We start from the raw sequence: 20,347 nt of genomic DNA on the forward strand, positions 1-20,347 counted from the left end.
ATTGACTTTACATCCACTGGATGATCTGGGATCAAGCCAAACTCCTATCAGCTTGATTAGACTAAAATATAAACTTAGATATGGAGAACAGGCCCCGGATATGTGCCTTTTATTAAACTCCCACCAAACTTCCCATATGCTGATGCATAATAGCTCATTTTCATCACACCACACGGGAGAAACTGCAGAATATCCAGCTTTAAAAAATGGCTTGTTTTGGTAAATATTGTAAATATGAAACACTCATAAAAGAATGAGTGTTCACATTAGATTAAGGGTTGTATAGAGCCTAGCCCGCTATTGAAGGAACAACTGCACATTAATTAAAAACCTTCACATAGAGCCAACGCCAGACTAACAACTAACAACGTCCTAACTCCACAAAGAATAATTAAACTCAGGTCAATCCAGGCAGCAGCTTCAAACTGCTTCCAGTCAAATCTGATTCATATGTAACCTTTATTGTTGAATTTGCTACATTAGTCATTTCTTGCTCCAAGCTTGTGCCTTTAGACCAAGTTGGAATTACGATGATTTCTCTCTCCAAACACAAAAATATTTGCACCAAATGGGTCAACTTTATACTCTGCGTTCCTGACCCAAGTTTGGCTGGTACCAATTTCAAGCCCCAGTAGTAACACAAATGAGAACAACATACCACAAACTAAGACTTGTTTAATCACACGAATGCAGTGTGATTAAACACACATTTCACACAGCAGTTAAATTACAAAAATTGAAACAGAAAAAAAAGAAGTCTCATAAACCCTACAGTTTATTTCCAGTCGGTCCACTCACCAGTAAACTCCTTAAACTCCTGGAACACCTTGGGGTACATGGCTGCTGACATCACATCCTCAGGGGTGATGTCATCCCCGTGTGTGGCTCGCAGGCCCTCTTCCAGGGACTTGAAGTCCATAGGTGGCAGAGAGGCACCAGGTCGACCGTCAATGCGGGGAAGAGACTTCAGCACCTGAAATAGGATGTTGAAACGGAAAAGGAGGAAATGAAGATGAAATGAGAGGAGAAAAAATAAGCAAAAGAGGGTCCCGAACAAACTATTTACTAAAACTTTATAAAGCCATACAGTCTTTCTGGATTTTCTTCATAACGTCCCCATGGGAGGTGGAAGCATGTGAAATATCTAAAGTGATGGTAAAACCTTCACATTGTACTTCACAGCTTTACATAAAAACTTGAACCTGTCAAAAACACTAAATTGACACAGAGTGAGAGGAAGAGGAAGACAGATGCACTGAATGCTTTGAGGCACAAAGGAGGAGAGAAGCAGTAGAAACAGAATGGAAACTTAAGTTATTTTTTTTTACATTTACATAAAAACAGCAGCGCTGTCATGTCAAGCTCTGCGGTGGTTTCTACTTTAGTTCTCTCCATCTCCCTCATTTCAGCCAGTAAGCTACTATCAGCCCATCAAACATGACTGCAGCGTTACACGTGACAAAAATAAATGACAATTCAAAGAAACTGTTCAGAAGCAATATACAGACACTGCTTTAAGACCAATGATATGACATTTTATCTGCCCACACAGTTGCTGGTGTCTGAAAGAGACAATTGATCTGGGGCTAATAATAATGTGCGCTGAGGAGATCATGTTGAGAAGTGTCAATTCATCTAAAGGCTGCTGTAAAGAGTAGGAACCCTTGTTTTGTCTCCTGAAACATGCAAAAGGAGGAAGCTACTGGAAGACTTTGCGTTTTCACTCGTGTCTTTGGTGCTGACCTTTGTGGTCTATGTTATAGTGTGAAAAACTAAGCACATCCCATGACTCAGTAGGTCATAGAAGCACCTTCAACAACTTAAAGTCGTACACAAAGCAATTCATCAGTTTCTCACATGCTGTGGAGGAATTCTGGCCCATTCTTCTTACAAATGCTGCTTCAGGTCATTGTTGTTTGTGTGCATCTGTTAAGGTTTCAATCAGTTTGAGATCTGTTCTTTGATTGGGCCATTCTGTTACAGATTTCACTGTCCTGGTCCAGTTTTAGACAAGCTTTAGTTGTCAGAAGATCGTCACACAATATTGCAATATACAGAGGGGGTCATGGTGAGGTGACCCCTCCTCCACCTTGCTTGATAGTTGCTATGAGGTGTTTGTGCTGCTCTGCTGTTTCGTTTCCTCCACTTTGGTCTTGTCTCTCCAAAGGACGTTGTTCCAGAAGTATTGTGGCTTTAGTTGAGATGCAACTTTGTAGACCCATGTTCTTTTTAGATAAGAGGCTTCCCGGCTAGCCACCCTCCCACACAAGTGATACTTGTTCACTCTTAACACGCCAACTGACGCCAGTAAAGTCAGAGATGTTATATTTGTATTTTTTTGCAGTTTCTGGTCAGAGCGTTGCACAATCTGACCTCGGGGGAGAATTTGCTGGGATGTTCACTCCTGGGAAGATTGGCAGCTGTCTTGAATATTTTCCACTCGTGAATAATCTTTCTCACTGTAGAATGATGGACATCAAATTGTTTGTAAACTTTCAACCCTTCTCAAATTGATGGACAGCAACGGTTGCTTCTCCAAGTCGTTGCTTTTAGTCTTTCCTCCTTGGCATTGTGATAATACATGCAGAGGTGCACACACACTTGCTGATGATCAGTTCATTGATTGTATTTGTTTATCAGCTTATTTTGTTAATAACAGTGAAATCAGTTATGTTTTACAGTTTATCTGAGGTTATAATGACCTAACTTAAGACCTGCTGAGGACCAGATGATTTTTATTGCATCCTGATAAAAGTAAAACCTTGGAACTGAAAAAGGGCGTACTTTCTACCACAACTGTATACATTTGTTATGTTTACTAATTTGTGTGCTGCTTTGCATCTTCATAACATCATCAAGCGTGTGTGTGCACCCTGCAGAAATCTCTAGAGAAAGGGCCCAGTGCAATTCTATTAGTCACAGAGCTAACCGTTCAAAGATAGCTTACTCATTTGTGCGTGTGCGAGAAAGGCACTTCAAAGATAGCAGGTTCACTGGAGTCCCTGCTCATTAGCACAGTCTCCTCTGAGGATGGCCTTACACCTAAATGCTTGATTGTTTAAGTGTGAGACACAGACAGTGACTCCGTGTGTGTGTCTGTTTCCATTAACAAATAAAGGAAACTTCCTCCAAGGTTATTTGGTGACTCTCCACATTTCTGTGGGAAATCCTAAACATCACACGCACTCAGTTTTCCCCTTTCCTTTCTTTTCAAGTATGCTCCTCTGAGGGATATGCTGCATTTTTAATGACACTCATTTCATTAGCTCGTTTCATTTCTGATGGTCTAATACACTTCTCTTTCCTCAGTCTCACAATCCACATTCCCACCTTGTCCCCCATCTTTTTCCCTTGTCCATTGTGTTTTTTCCACCCGCACCAGACGAGGAAACAACTCAGTTACCACTTTATGATTCAAAGGAATGAAAGTAACTTTGCGACAGCCTTTGAGAAATGAATGAATGTGATATAATTATGGAACGCCTGTTCACCAGCTAATTAACACCACCGAAGCACCATTAAGGAAACACTGCTGCTTCTTTGCTGATAGTGTACGAATATAACCTTAAGCTACAGCGTACAGCTGGGGTTATTTCATGTGTGTGCTTATATGCATTAATAAAGATGAGCGACACAGCAGCAACTAAAGGTCAATGACTGAAGGCAAAGTAGTCACAAGCTAGCTGTGCTTTCTAAAGATAATGTGATAAATGTTTTACTTTCTTTCCGTTAAACAAAATTCCTCTCGTGTCTTTTCACGTCTGAGCCGAGGTTATGTAAATCAGTCATGCTGATACATGGTGTGTGAGAGTGAATATCAGATTTAGGTCTCAGCTGTGCGGCTTCTGTGTCGACATAGGCAAACACAATAGCACACAAATTAAAACACAATGAAATCAAAGCAAAAGTAAACTGTGGTAGTCATCATTTAACTGAATGAACGACTGAAGTTATGCTGTGCGCTCAACTGCCCCTCGGTGCTGACGGGCTGTCGGTGTCTGAATATCGAGAGATTTAGTCAGATGTTCTGGCTGAGATGAGAGGATTTCGTATGAAGTATTTACTCGGAGTACACACTACGATGCAACCTGCAGCTCTGATAGTTGTTTTTTAAAAAAGCCTGGTGACTTTTTTGCATTATTTGGAATGCAAATATCCACTTAAATAACAAGTTAAATGAAAAAAGAAAACAGTGACACTTTAGCATCTTGCAGCGTGAATGCTGACTTAACAGAAAACCACATAAACCAAACCTGATGACCGGAATGAACACAGCAGCTATCTGCGCTTTTTAAAATGGTAATGACTCACCAGACAAAGTATTTAAAAACATAAGACACACCAATATACCATCACAACTAAATAAAAAACATCTAATTATGGTTGAGGAAGAAGAAAAGTGGCAGGAGGACAAGCGATGTTTCAAACAAACAAAGAAAGGGAAGGACGGGAGCCAAATGACGACAAAAACAAACCAACAGATCGTTTAAGATAAAACTAAGCTATGAACTGAGGCTTTAAAAATGACTTGACCAGTGGGGGAATACATTAAAGTATTAAAAATTCCCTTTAACTGTACATCTACACACTTACACTGCTCAATATATTAGATGGAAAAGGAAATACTGAAAAAAAAACTTTTCAGAAATGTCAACTAGCCACTATGTTAGAAACATTGGGGAAATTGTGACATTTTTTAAATCCTCTGTGTGTTCTTGTAACTCCCAAGGAGACGTCATGCTGGTGGCCCCCTGATGCGCATAGCGGTCGCCCTCGCTGTATGCACTCGTGAGGAGACGAGAAAAGAAGAGCAGAGGCAAAGAAACTGTTTTCAGCTTGTGCCAGATGAGATAAAGCATGAAACACAACTTGAGTGTTTGCATGTGTGTAACACCTTTAATGAAGCTCTCTGGCCCGTGTTTGTTACAAAAAGGCACAGATGAAGGACGTGAAGGACAAATGTTGAGCGAGTATTTTGTGATCTAAATAGCCGTGTCCATTTATTCCAGCAGATTGGAAGTTAAATGGTTTTTAAATAAATAAATGAATGCTTTTGTACAAATCCTTATTGGAATTATATACAAAGACTCCAATATGAGTACCTTAGATCTGAACGGCTCAGGGAATCCTCCGTGTGGTATCCCAACGTATCCCTGAAGGAACTCGACGACAGAGAGGGGGAAGGACAACTCGTCTGCTCTCTCCTCCACCTCTGCTCTGGTCAGGTTGTTCTGCACCATGAACTGGGCCAGGTCACCCACGATCTTTGAGGAAGGAGTCACCTAGCAAAGAGGAAAAAAGTCTGAGCACTTTGGGAGTGTTAAACCCATTTCTGGATAAAGAAAGTTACTATTAGCCTGATGTACCCTTCAGTTGGATACTTATCACAGTTTGCTTAGGACAAGGAGAGCCGCTGTTATTCACTGTGGCCTTTAAGCTGACAGAAAAAAAAAAAAAAAAAAAAAAAAAAAAAAAAAAAAAAAAAAAAATATATATATATATATATATATATATATATATATATATATATATATATATATATATATATATATATATATATATATATATATATATATATCTCCACATATTTATAGAGGAAAAAATAAAGTATTAAGAGAAAATCGAGCATGTTTTTAGTTGGGTAATGTTAGAGTAGAAGTTGCTGCAGTTTGTCTGTCAGGCTACAGCATTCTTCCACGCCAAGTCCTCCCGTTTGCAGAGCACAGGTATTTCTGCACATCCGCGGTGATTTCAGCAAAAGAGAAGTGGTCACAGAGTGTTTGTTTTAATGAAGATGCTGTCTACAAAGATTAAGCACAGAGAGACCCGGAGGAAGGGAAATGAAAAGATGTTTACATCGACACAGCCTCTTTAATCATCTGATTTGGTCTGCTCCGTGAAAACAGAATGAACCTGAAAACGAGGAGGGAAGAAAAAAGGGTCCAGAAAACATTCATTAAAATCACACGTATTCACTCTTTCATTATTTATAATGGCATATCATTATGGTAATAGCGATCCCTATTAGCATAATGGTGATAGGTAGAGTCACTTCAGACTGAACAGGACACTGGTGCAAATATCAGTTGCACACATTACTCTTATTGTAATGATTGGAGACGCAAATTTAAGGCTTTCCTGTTGACTTCCATCTGGTGCTTGGACCATTAAAGTGAGAATTAATATGACCCACCAACTTCCAATCTCATAAACAAACACTACGGTTTGTACTCAGTCCTTAACATTTTATTATCTGTTAGAAAGAGAGAGCCAAGGGGGAATAAAACAGAAAAGATGCTGTTAGTTTCACCTTCCAGATTTAACCTCTTCTAAATTTAAAAACCATTTTCACATTTTGGTTTTTGGGGTTGTTTTCAACCCCGATGCATCGTCTGTAAATGTAAGAACTGACAGCTGAAGGAGCAGCGCATGCAGGAAGCGGGTCCACGTTTTACACAAAGTCTATTTCCAAGGCAATTAGAGCACTCAAAAGGAGAGAGAGCAAGGAGAGAAAATGGATGAACAAATATAGATTAAGCTGACATTCCCTGAGGAATCCCCAAACAAAGACCTTGACACCTATTTCTCAAAGAAGCGACACCAAATTATTGTGAGGAAGAAATAAAGCACACACATCCCTCTGGGATTACTACAACCTCCTGGGATTTGGGTGCTTGTTAGGCTATCTGAGCTCGTGGGATCACTTCAGTCTTTCAACAACTACAGCCCCGTGTGTGTGTGTGTTCCTGTTTAGGCATCTTTGTGAGGACCAGAAACTGGCATTCTACTATACTTGTGGGGACCAAGAGAGGACATGCACACCAGTCCTCACGAGTTTGAAGGCATTTTCAGGTTCAAAATGTGGTTTTAATGCCAGGGTTACAATTAAGTTATGGTTAGGCATTCATTTTTGATGGTTAGGGGTAAGGTAAGCAGCATTATGTGAACTAGATGTCCTCACTAAGATTGCAAAACGAGAATGTGTGTAAGCGCTTTTTGTGTTTAGACATAGCAATACTGACTTTTTTCATGTCAAGCTGCTGTAAAAATAGAAAACGCCATCAGTGGAAGCAACAGTATAAACGATTTAAGCTACACTGTCAGATCAACAGAGCAAATCCTGATACAGCATTATAACATCTTTGGTTAAAAAAAACAATACTTAAGTGACAAAAATAATGAAAGTGTCTCAAACGGTTCCTCCCACTGTGCAACTGCATTTTAACAAACATCAACACGATCAGATCAGTTCTTTTGAAACTTGTTTCTGTGCAATCAGAAGCAAAGTGTCAAGAACAGCCCCAGGATGCCTTCTAAAGTCCAAAACCATTTGGACTATGTTCAAAGGACAAGTGCAAGTGATTACGCAGCGAGACAAGAAACAAGATAGAAGAAATGCATCTCCCTTCAGCATTGTCGGCTACAACACCTGTAGTTCAGGTTGACGGGGTTTGTGAGTAGAGGCTATAATGACACCCTGCTTTTACACAATGAACGACTGCAAAAAACCTTGACAGATTTGAGCCGGTTGTTAATACAAACTGTGGAGATGTCAAACAAAAGCATACTGCTGAGTTACTTAAAATCGATCAAAACACAGCAAAGCTCAATGTTGCTTAGTTTTCTCTGCGTCTGGAGTTCATGTTTCTCCTCCTTTCACTGCACAGGTGTTACATCTTTCCATCTTTATTACCCATCTTCACAGAACAGCCTTCTTACTTCATCCCTCACTCACTATCTTGACCTTTGTCTTTACACTAAAAGCCAACATGTTGGATTTTTACTCTTCATGAATCAACTTGGTCCCGTTCCCATCCCTCTTCTTTCTAGTCCGTCTGCCAAATATTTCTTTTTGCTTGATCCACAGTAACATCACGAGTGTTACTCTCATTATCAATCTCTGTTGATGAATCACCCACCTCCAACTCTCTCCGGATGCCTCACACACGGGGAAAAAGAGAAATCATATTTTCAGCGGTGTATGAGCTATATATGATGTGTGAGCTTTCCTATATTTTTAGACGAGGAGTGAGGAAAATCACATTGTGGTCGGGTTAGAAAAATCTGATTTCCTCTGTTCCTGCGCGAAGCCGAGCTCAGACTCTTGGCTGCTGATCACTCTCCGTCTTACTGATAAGATGGTGTCTTTATGCCACTACTTTAGAGGGGAGTTTAGCTTTTGACTGGACTGACATAAGTAATCAGCTTCTTGAGCCTCTGAACAAAATGCACTGCAGTAGAAAACGCCTGCTGTTATCTTTTCCCCCTGACAAGACCAAGAAACCGGGTGTTAAGCCCCGCTAAAAGGTTGACAGTGCACCGTGTTACATCTACATCTTATTCAGCCAGAAACCTTGAGGAGAGTCGCTGGATTCCCTCTGGGAAAGACATACTGGGACCAGATTGGATATAAAATTTGTAACAATCTGCTCTGAAATGTTGAGACGCGCAGAGAGAAATCTGATCAATTGAAGGTCCTGCGTTCAATTTCAGAGCGTCACTAAAACAGAAAAAGGAAAAAACTAACAGTCTTTGTCCTGGGGAGCAGAAGTTTCTCTGTAAATGTTCATGTTGATCCTTTCAGTAGCTGAGATGGCAGAGAAACTGACCCACTTACTGACATTGCCATTCATCGAGTCACACTTTGGCAAGGCTGAACATAAAAATAAACATCTACGCACATGTTTACCGTTGTATAGATACAGTGCTAAATAATTTACACTGGACATATTTTACATTCTGTTACCCAAAGCTACTTTGGAGACTGAATAGGGAGATTAAATTAGCTCCTGTCATTTCTGCCTCTCTCCCATAAATGCTTTTTATCAGGAATTAATGCCGATTAATCCAAATTAAAGCTCTCATTATCACATCTGAGACACGAGCCCTGTTCCACCCTCACCCACCTCCAGCGGCTCTTTCTGTTCCCACCACCTCCGTCTTCCTTTTCTCTCACACTGCTCTTCCACCCTCTGTCCATCTTTCTCTTCAACTAATGTGCAGTCCTCACTAAGTGGTCCTGCGTGACTTCGCACCCCTGGCAGCAGAAATGTGGCACAATGGCACGTTTGAGTGTGCGGCATGCCGGTGGATTTTGTGTGTGCATCTGTGTACTTTGCTCGAAATGCAACTATCCAAACCTGAACTGCCCTAAAGAGCGTAGGATTATATCATCCAGATCAGTGTGTGCGCGACTGTTTCAGGGAGAAGGCAAATGTAACGAAAACACATACACGCCCTGCCCAGCCAGCCAAGCTAGGAGCAGAGTGAAGAATGGTACCTGTCACGAGGGGAGGAGACGAGAGAGGAGCGATAACGAGAGGCTTAGAGAAGAGGGGGAGGGGAGGAACGATAGAAAGATTAGAGATACATGAAGGAAGTAATCGAAATGAGGGAAGATGGGAGGCGGTGATGGAGGAGATGAGACCAAATGAAACTGGAGAGTGAGAGTGGGGAGAGACTGCAGATGGGGTGATGAAGAGTGAGGCAGGAAGACTAAGAGGGAGAAATAAAGGGATGGACAGATTAACCGAGGGGAGGAGAGACAGAAGCAAACAGAGAAGAGCAGTAGACATCTGCAGCCCCACGGGCAATACAAGGAGGTGGTCCACCTCGAAGTATGAGACCGAGTGTGTTTTGAGATGGGGAGGTGAGTGGATACGTGCTTGTAATTGCAAGAGGAAAGTGACAGGGTAAGGGAAGAAGACAGAGCACACTCACAAATGCATATACAAGCTGTCCTCTTTATACCGACAAGCTCTGAGACAGATGTAGCTGAGAGAGAGGAGGAGACTGGAAGTTGATAGCAAAACAAGTTAAAAGCAGGGAAATCGAGGAAGGGAGGCCCTGGTGAGTTTGACAACTTATGCTCAAGCAATATGCAAGTCATTGCCAATTAACCCAGCAACTTTTGCTGCAATGCATGTTGCGCTGACATTTGCGTAGATAAAAATTAACTTTAGAAATGCTCGTTGCTTTATGTGCATTTTCAGTTCATATCACTGACACAAACACTGGAGCCATCTGTTCGTGTGTGGGGGTTTCTCACTCGAGTCTTCCAACCAGTAACGAGTAGATTTAGAACGAGACAAGAGCCCTTCTTATCTTCCAGACAAGGTTTGTCGGCTCAGTAGTGATACTGTACATATACTATGCACTATGTGACCAGTAGGCTGACAGGAGGGCAAAGGAGACTGACATCAACCAAAACACGCAGCGTACATGATGTGTTGTGGAAAAGGGAAACAAATCTTGTGTCTCTATTCTATAGCTGCTCACCAGTTTCAAGGTCATATCATCAATGGTTCTTTTCAGCTTAGCATTCCCAGCACTACATTTTACCACATGCATGCTTTTAAACCTAATTAAACTGTATGTGATACATACATGAAAACAGAGCACAATCCTAATCCTACTGCAGGTGTCATATTTAGTAGAGTCATTGTAGCTTGGGTCATTAAATAGTCATAGTTCAAATGCTCTGCATGCAAACGAACGGCTGGTCCACGATCATTAACAGATTCAATCTGATCTTTCTGAACTTCATGGTCACTAATGCGAAGGAAAACTAATGAGGTAGTTTTATACCTGTTTATAATTGTAAATCAAGTCTGTGGATTAAGGCAGATTTACAGAACTGGTACAGGATACTCAGCAAGCAACGTAATGATTATATTCAGCTGCACATCTGGAATTAATATTAAGCTATGAAACTGTCAGGCTTATAAGCATTTTATGAAAATCTCCCAGATTCCCGTGTCGAGTTTGATGTTGTCTGGTACTGAGTGAGAGGCCCATGAGCTTAAGTAATGATGCAGTTTTGTAAGTTGAGACATCCAGTACAAATATCTTGATTTCTTAATTCAGAACATGACACCCACTGCAAGAAAACATGAATTAATAGACTCTGTGAAGTAAACAATCCCTTTAATGCAAATCACTTTTATGTAAATGCTTTGAAGACGATTAGACATTTAACTTTGTTTTTTAATCTGAAATAATTAGAGCTGTGTTCTTGATTAAAATGAGGAAAGTATCCCCATTTATCCTTCACTGACGGCACTAAACTTCAAAGATATGGGCTTCGCCGTGGTGCGTGTGGGCATATACTTTAGGTGCACTGCTTACTGCCAGTGCAGTATGTGGTGTGTGTACTCCATGTCTATATCTGACAAGCGCACTCCTTCTCCCTTATCGACAAACCAGCAGTGTGAGAGACACAGCCATTGTCGAGCTAACAGGATACAACGGAGAGCATAGCAGGGCCCATAGGCACATTAAGCCAACATTGGCTTGTGCAGTGAAGCCCACAGAGTCTTAATTGAATTGATAGAGAGGCATGGGCAGAGGGGTAGGGGATTGATGAGGAAAACATAAAGGGGGAGAGAAAATTAGGGAGAAGGGACCAGAGAGGGAAAATTGAGAGACCTAAAGAAAGAGAGAAGGTGGTGATAAAATAATGGGGAATCCATGGGAGCATGTCTAAGGTAAGAAAAAGCAAAATAAAGAGATGGCTGAGAATAAATGCAGAAAGCAGCATGTGGAATGGAGAACAGAAGGAACGTGAGAGGGTGGCTCGATAATGAAAGAAAATGCAAAAGAAAGAACAAAATAATTACAGGGAGAGAAAAAGAAATTTGAAAAACATAGTAATTAATGAAAGATAAACAAGAAGCAGGCAGGAGGTCAGCCTAGGCACAGAATGACAGCGTTCCAGCAGAGCTCCCTGTCCGTGACTACAATTAGTGATGGCTGAAGTTACGTTAAATCCACCTGGTTAATGAGAGGATAAATGAGCCTAATGTAGACTAGCCGGGAAAAGATAAGCAAGTCTAGCAAGGGAAGTGACAAAGCTATAAAAAGTTAGGCACACAACAAAATTACTCAGAGGAAAAGGGAGCTGAGGAAAGCCAAATATACTGCTGCACTGAAAGTGAATTCAGACTGCACAGAACAGTGAACGCACCTAACTTAATCTGGGATTGTTTTGCTCAGCCAAGCCAGGAAAGAGGGGCGGCTTGGCAGACTGAGTCAGTGAGAGCCAGGCTGATGAAAGAATATGGAAAACTCATTTCTAATTGTGCTTTCAGCAGGAAATTCACGTGACCCAAGTCAAACATAATATTACAAAGTAAAACATCATTAACGCTGCAAATGTGCCCGACCTTGTGCATTCTAGTCATTTCCCCAAACCCATTTATACGGCTCTGTTTAAGAAGATAATGTAAACCAACACAGCTGATGCTCCTAAATCAAGGACTTTCTAATATACTCTTATCTGCCAAGTTAAATTAGGACTTTCTGGCATCAGTTACTGCAGCTGGGTGTTGAGGCCACTATCATCACTGACTCCAAATGCATCTTTGTTGTGCTGGTAAACTAAATTAAAGCTTGCTCATGAAAATAAAGAGCAAGCTGGGACGCTCCGTGTCCATGTCTCACCTTAATAAGGTCTCCAAGTAGTTTGTTGGCCTCTGCGTAGGCCTTCTTCACCTCCTTGAACTTGTTGCCCAGTCCCATACTGTGAGCCTGCAATAGACCAATGAACGGAGTAAGCATTTCTTTTCATTACAACCAATTTAAGAGAAAAATCAAGGAATGCTGGACAAGCCAGTCCTGCAGCTGAACACTTGGGAAGAATTCTACAGCGACGGTCCTGCGGTTTAAATCACTTTGAAATGATCTCTTAAATTTTTCAGTGTGACTCTAACAGCACAAACGCTGCAGAGTCTTGCTTGTATTTTGGCACAGCATTCACAAACACTGGAATAAGCAGCTTTTACTCAAGTTTCTGAGCTTTGAACTTTAAGCACAACCATGTTAACAACAGTGACTGAAACAGATGATGTTTTATTGAGCTAATAGACACAGAGAACCTGTTTCTCCATTTTAAGTTAACCAGATACAAACCCAGTTACAAAACACTGGGACGCTGTGTAAAATGTAAATGACAACAGAATGCAAGGGCTGAAAATCAGTACTGGATACGCGTGATCTTTGGGACCTCAGGTGTCAGCGCATTAGAAAACAGGCACAGCGTGAACGCAGTTCATCGTACCAGTCGCAAATTTTAGAATTGGATTCGTACAATGCAGTAACCTAATGTTTTTAGCCTCGAAATAATCCACTGACAGGCAAAAACAAAACAGCAGCATTTAACTGTACCTGGAAGTGAAGGTTGGTGTACTGTCCCCCGGGTATCTCATTCTCATACACGTCGGCATTGCCAGATTTCATGGTGGCAGTGCAATCAAACGGAGCATACAAGCCTCTGGCTACTTCCCAGTATTCACTGTAGTCAAACACCTTCTCCAGAGCGATGCCTGCAAAACAGGACAATAAACTGACATCAAATCTGTGCTCAGTGCACACAGTTATGTGACTTGAACTGAAAATTACTTTACACTTAAATGTCACATGGGGCAAAAACAAAAGCAAAGATATTTTGATGTTTGAGGTCTTTTAATATAGAAAACTAAAGCATGTCACTAGAGATAGAGACCCTGAGCAGAAATTTGAGTTTGTAATCTTAGGGGTTACTTACACTCGCCTGCCCCGTCTAAACCTGTTAAACTATATGTTAATGCAAATATCTAATCAGCAGATCACAAGGCAGCACTTAAATGCACTCAGACCAAAGTGTCAAAGTTCAAACGGAGCATCAGAATGGCAACAAGGTGAGTTCAGCGACTTTGAATGTGCTATGGTTGTTGGTGTCAGACTGATGTGAGCATTTCACAAACTGGATTTCTACTGAAATTTTGTCAAACTATCACCTTTTTCTAGGGTTTACACAGAACTGTCTGGAAAAAAAGCAAATATCCGGCAAGCAGCAGTTCTCTGGGTGAAAATGTTTTGTTGATGGCAGAGGTCAGGAGAAGGGCCAGACTGCTTTGAGCTGATAGGAAGGAAACAAACTCAAATAACCACTTGTTATAACCGAGGTATGTAGAAGGGCATCTCCGAGTGCACAACATGTTGAACCTCAAAGCAGATGGGCTACGGCAACAGAAACTTGTATCAGCTCAGTATAGGAAACAGAGGCTACAATTCTCAGCAGAGTCACCAAACAGAAGATATGAAAAGCAATGGATGATCTTTTTAAATGCCACAGCCTACCCGAGCATTGCTACTGACCATCTCCTGATGACTCCTTTTAGCAGGATACGGTGGATTGTCACAATACTCTCAAATAGCCTCCAGAGTCATAGATCTCAGAGCACCTTTAAGATGTGCTGGAACAGGAGATTCCCATCATGAATATATATCGCTGACAAATCTGTGTGATCACGTCCAACCCAGTAATAGCACAGCATATGAATTGGCTGATGGGATTAAATGCATTCAGCATTAAACGACAATACTGTTGTCTTCATGTAAAGTAGCAATCACCAGATTTAGCTTACATTGTGATACGGTCTATAAATACAGATGAACCGTTAGTGAAGCCATGGGAGCCTGCCATTTATCTGAATTAGTCATATTGACAACATGCGCACTGTGCCAACTAGTCAATTGTGGGCTTATGATGCTGATGCTAATGCAAAAAAAATAAGCAGCATGTTAAACTGAGCAGTGTGCTAAACTGTTGTTAACACACACCAATCAGGTATGTTTGAATACATCTCCAATGACACCACAGTGTGCCGATTCCTACTCTCAGCTGTCTGCATCACATACAGCAGAGTACCATCAAATAGAGAACATCGTGTGAAGAGGAGATGTGCCTGCTTGGTAGGTTTCTATGTAGTCTCTTTCCCTCCTCTATCAATAACACAGTATCAGCCTGTAGTTTTTACAATGTACTTTCAACAAACTAGTCTGCAGCACAAGCAGCAGCTCATGTCTTCTGGAAGGTGTATTACAGGATAATATCTAGTTTACCTATTGTGTAAATTGTACTCTGAGCCTGTAAGCATGCTGGAAAAGTCACTCTGTATTTTAATCTAGTCTTTGCTACATCAAAGCTGCTTGTTAAATCCCTCGGATATTTTGAGATCTTTAAAAAAAAAACTAAAACAGCATTTGTTGCTGCCACTTAAGGTGTGTTAAAGCAGCTTACCTTGCAACTGCTTTAATACCATGACAGAAATGGCAGTACACTGAGCTTTTGGCTAATGATGACAAAAATCAGCCATATTAACGAGCCAAACTTATTACTTCAATAACAGAGACAAGCTTGTACTTTTTAGATTGAAGGAGTACATACTCCAAAGTGTTTGCGTGCCTCCACTGATCTTGGCGGGTAAATGGAGCTACTGTGAAATTAATGTGATATTAATGTGCATGTTGTTGCTCCTCAAATTCAACCGTCTGCCAAGTCAGGCAGTAATTGGGTCCATTTTCTTCTCTGTTTGTGAACACTTATTTTTAATCTTTCATTTATGCTTCCGTTGTGAAATTATAGTTTGGATTAATACAGTGTGGGGGCATGTTCGGCAGCTGAGTGTGATTCAAAGGTCACCGTGGGCGAATCTTTAGCTCCTCCCTAAAATCAGCTGCAGCTGAGCCGCCACACTCAACTTTATATGTGTGGGGGCTTTTAGCTGATGGACAAAGAGACATTTGCAACTTTAAACCACCTAATTTTAAGTCCACCGATTTAAAACGGTGGATACATCAAAGAGGAATGCCCTGTAACCATGGTAATTCAATCACTTCCTGTCAGTGTGAGATCTGGGCGTGAGAAGAGAGGGGGTCCCTGAGCTCTTAGCTTTTTGGAACCGGAGGTCATGGGTAAGGGCTATGACCCCAAAACATAACCTCCTTTATCATAACTTCTGACATGAATGTAACCACAATGCACATAATTAACATCATGTTTTATTAAATAAGACTCAGTGAGCAAACTCAGCTAACACTGATTTAACTGGTTTAGTATTTAACCAACAGTAGAATTGTAATCTCAGCTAACCTAAAGTCTGGTAGGCCACTCTACACCAAGCAAGTTAATGCACGTGTTAGCCCGTCTGCTCTTTTTCCAAATCTTAATTGCAATTATGCTAAATGGCACATTTCTCACTTCTGTCACACTGCAGGGGATTAACAGACTGTGACCGCCAAAGAATGATGTTTGACTGCTAAGGCTTTGACTTAATCAACTCAAATAGTGATTGAAAACGATTTTTTAAACTGGTTTGAATTAATTCCCAAACACGGTGTGACACTTGATATTGTTTAAAAATAAACAAATGATATGTGACTGAGTTATAAGCTGAAATAAGGAGATAATGAAAGGTCAAAACATCATCTTACAAGCTAACATTTCATTTAAAGTGTCAGCAAGTGGACAGGTTTACACACGCCGAATCCGAGTCTCAGTGGAATTTGGGGGGATGAAGATAATCTGCAGTAAGAGTTGAACAATGACACCGTTTGTTGCAAGACATTTAAAGAACTAAGAACATCTTAGTGGCGTCATATTCAACGAGAATGAACCATTCAATATAAGAGAATCTTGTGTGTCATTTCTACAGTTCTTGAAAACATCTTCAACAACTCTGGAGATGTTTTGAAGATCTTCTACACGTCTTTGTCTCACTCTCACACACCCCTCTCTCTCACCCCGCTGCCATAAACCTGCATTTACTTTACTGAAGAAAACGCTAATTTTCCTATAAAAGCGGTTAATTTGGCATCTGTAACCATTTGCTTGCCTAAAAGGTATGAAAACGGGACCCTTTTAAAAGTATGCACATGACTGTTATTGTTAGACAGCTTCAGGATAACGAGACCACCCATGGCCCAGTCCTTGATGGTTTTAATAAATGGTGTGATGAGTCCCGTCTTTAATTAAACATATCCAAAACAAAACATATCATCAGCGACTTTAAAAAATTTACTCATGCACAAGAGGTCATGTCCATTAAGTGAAAGACTGCGGAAGGTGTTCAGTCTTATAATCTTGGAATAAGATAAACCGAAGCTGTGTGCAAAAAAAGGACAACGGTCTGCCATATCTGAGGAAACTCATTTCCACATTGACAAAACTATGATGATTTGATTGCTCTTCTGTTGTCCCTCTATATTTATTTGTAAGGAACAGGAGCTCACAAATTATTAAATGGTCTAACAAGGCCGACTGGCGAGCCACAGCTGAACACATGACACATTGCATGACACATTATTCAGTCAGTAAGTAACACAATGACTGAATTACACTATGTCACTGGCCTTTCAGTTTCTTTGGTCAACACTGTGGTTTATTCTAAACAGAATTAAACTAATAATAGAAAAAAAAAGATATTTCTGAAAGGATTCAGGGTGTCAAGTCCAACAACGGTGCAAAACCCCTGGTCCGGACGGGATTCCCGGCCGCGTCCTCAGGTCATGCGCGGCTCAGCTGGCTGGAGTGTTCACGCACATCTTCAACCTTTCCCTCTCTCTGTCTGTAGTCCCAGCCTGCTTCAAAATGGCCACCGTCGTCCCTGTACCCAAATCCTCCACCATCTCCTCATTGAACGACTGGCGACCTGTAGCCCTGACCCCCATCGTAAGCAAATGCTTCGAGAAGCTGGTCAGGGACTTCATCTGCTCTGCACTACCCAACTCACTGGACCCTCTACAGTTTGCATACCGCCACAACAGGTCCACTGATGATGCCATAGCCCTGACACTACACACTGCCCTGTCACACCTGGAGAAGAGAGACACGTATGTGAGGATGCTGTTTGTAGATTACAGCTCAGCATTCAATACCATCGTTCCCTCGAAGCTGGACAGGAAACTGCAGGATCTAGGACTGAGCAGCTCCCTCTGCAGCTGGAACCTTAGCTTCCTGTCTGACAGACGCCAGGTGGTCAGACTGGGCAGCATCACCTCATCCCCCATCACACTGAACACTGGTGCTCCACAGGGGTGTGTACTGAGCCCTCTCCTGTACTCACTCTACACCTACGACTGCACAGCCACTAACAGCTCCAACATCATTGTGAAGTTTGCGGACGACACTACAGTGGTGGGTCTTATCACCAACGGTGATGAGACAGCTTACAGGGAGGAGGTCAGCGCCCTGACCCACTGGTGTCAAGACAACCATCTCACCCTCAACGTCGCAAAGACAAAGGAGTTGATAGTGGACTTCCGGAGGTGCAGAGAAGTACACACCCCCATCACCATCAACGGCGCTGCTGTGGAGAGAGTGAGCAGCTTCCGGTTCCTTGGCGTACACCTGGATGAGGATCTTACGTGGTCAGTACACACAAACAAAACAGTGAAGAAGGCGCAGCAGCGCCTCTTCTTTCTCAGGAGACTGAAAAGATTCAGCATGAGCCCCCGCATCCTCAGGACCTTCTATCACTGTGCCATTGAGAGCATCCTCACTGGATGCATCACCACCTGGTACGGCAACAGCACCGCCTACAACTGCAAAGCTCTCCAGCGAGTAGTGCGGTGCTCTGAACGGATAATTGGAGGTGAGCTTCCCTCCCTCCAAGACATCTACAGGAAGCGGTGCCTGAGGAAAGCGGGGAGGATCATCAAGGACTCCAGTCACCCCAGCCATAAACTGTTCAGACTACTTCCATCAGGAAGGAGGTTCTGCAGCATCCGGTCCCGTACCAGCAGACTGAGAGACAGCTTTTTCATTCAGGCCATCAGACTGCTGAACACGTCATAGACACCTCAGCTTCACTACTGGAACTTCAACATTATGCACTCCACACTGTATATAAATGCCACTTGTTTTGCACATATTCAACTCTGTATATTTTATATATTTTATTATTATTATTATTTTTTATTTTTTTTTTTTACTATTTAATTTGTAAAAATGTGTATACACACACACACACACACACACACACAGGAAAATATTTAGTATACACATCCAGAAATGCATACACTATTATATATTGTACATATATTTATTAGTTTCAGGTTGGCCATTCTTGTATTTTGCTCGTTTGTGTTGTTGTGTTTGCACATCTCTGTTGCTTGTGGGGCTCGCACACAAGAATTTCACTCGCATGTGCTGTGCCAGTGTGCCTGCACATGTGATGTGACAATAAAAGTGATTTGATTTGATTTGATTTGAAACACACTTCAACCAGACCGGTGTGATAAAACAATTGATCACGACCGACTTGCTCCCTCTCTTATATCATATTATTCTTTTGTTATCTTAGCTCCTACTTCGCACTCTCTCGCTTTTACTGTTAATACTTTAGCCAGCTTGCCTTCTTCCCATAGTAATACCATTTTTCTTCAACTACTTTAAAGCATTTTATTCACACAATTGACTTTATTTGGACTTACCAGGTTTAAGTTAATCAAGATTTCTTCATCTAGTTTAATTTTTGCTTAATGCGGCACCTAAATCTTTTGTGTATTTTGGAATAAGTTACATTTCTGAAGCCTGGTGTAGTTCAAATAAAACAATTCAGAGTCTAAATCAACAGCAGCAGCAGCTGCTTCCTGCTGTGTGCCAACATCATCTGGCTCTGTCCTGCAGAACCTGCTCAGTCGACTCCAGCCAGACTGTCTAAAAGACCCCTACAAATTGAAATCTGCAGATGTGCTTCATTCCCAGTAAAAGTCCCAATGATGACTGCCTAACCTGGAGAGAGGTGCTCTAACTCAAGCCAGCCTGCGACTTCAATAGCAAGCAAACAACCAGCTTCAGCTGCCGTATGATCAAACTAATGCCCCTGGTACTCTAAAGACAATTAAGGAAAAAAATGGTCTGAAAGTCTAAATGACTTTGAATTAGTCTGAAATAATAAACATTCAATCTAAGATTAACTTTGCAATTAATTTTATTCAATAGTAAACTGAGAATCAGACACAAATCTTCATCTGCTCACCCCTTGCTCCTTTTGTACACAGATCCTTGTAAATAAATCCGACACACACGCAACCGTATGACGATAAATCTATAATTAGAACACAAAGGATGATAGGACAAGCTTTTTCCATAATTGAATAGTGTGGATTCGTTTGCTTCACTTGTTCCCCCCTTTTAGGCACCCATGGGAACACACATGTCCATAGATCACTCACACAGATGGCTGCTTGGTAGTGACGAACTGCCATCAATATTCAGCTCATTAGCAGCACAAAATCACTAACAGAGGATACAAACAGACAGACGCATACTTCTGCTTTCATTAATCTATACACACGTTTTGTAGACTGACACACATATACAGTTGTAGCACGCACACACCAGAGGCTGATGAGACGAAGACACAATAACATTGTGGGAGAAAAAACCCAAATACAAGGGTAGATGTAACAGGTTGGATACATTTAATGCCTCTGCTCAAACGTTTGTCTGGGTTCAGCTGTGAGTGTGTAGGGTTTGACCGTCTACACAGTTAACGTATAACCTCTGAGCAGAGCGTCTGTC

The 20,347-nt window shown here is 41.5% G+C and overlaps 1 protein-coding gene and 1 long non-coding RNA gene across 4 annotated transcripts in view; one reads left to right on the top strand and one right to left on the bottom strand.

The window, feature by feature from the left end:
• Positions 1 to 5,078, top strand: part of LOC143416543 (uncharacterized) — an 81,965-nt gene extending 76,887 nt beyond the window's left edge. Inside the window, exon 3 of the long non-coding RNA XR_013096936.1 lies at positions 4,730 to 5,078. This is a non-coding gene — a long non-coding RNA (uncharacterized LOC143416543). The remainder of the gene's footprint in view (positions 1 to 4,729) is intronic.
• pcxb (pyruvate carboxylase b) overlaps positions 1 to 20,347 on the bottom strand; it is a 294,409-nt gene that overhangs the window by 14,962 nt on the left and 259,100 nt on the right. For all 3 annotated transcript variants that reach the window (XM_004554354.5, XM_004554356.6, XM_076881889.1), the window contains exons 20-23: positions 13,165 to 13,322; positions 12,442 to 12,528; positions 5,103 to 5,282; positions 799 to 973 (exon numbers count right to left, since the gene is read on the bottom strand). In XM_004554354.5, coding sequence (XP_004554411.1) covers positions 799 to 973; positions 5,103 to 5,282; positions 12,442 to 12,528; positions 13,165 to 13,322 — 600 coding nt within the window. The remainder of the gene's footprint in view (positions 1 to 798; positions 974 to 5,102; positions 5,283 to 12,441; positions 12,529 to 13,164; positions 13,323 to 20,347) is intronic.

The sequence above is a fragment of the Maylandia zebra genome, linkage group LG3 (assembly GCF_041146795.1).
Source record: "Maylandia zebra isolate NMK-2024a linkage group LG3, Mzebra_GT3a, whole genome shotgun sequence".
NCBI lineage: Eukaryota > Metazoa > Chordata > Actinopteri > Cichliformes > Cichlidae > Maylandia > Maylandia zebra.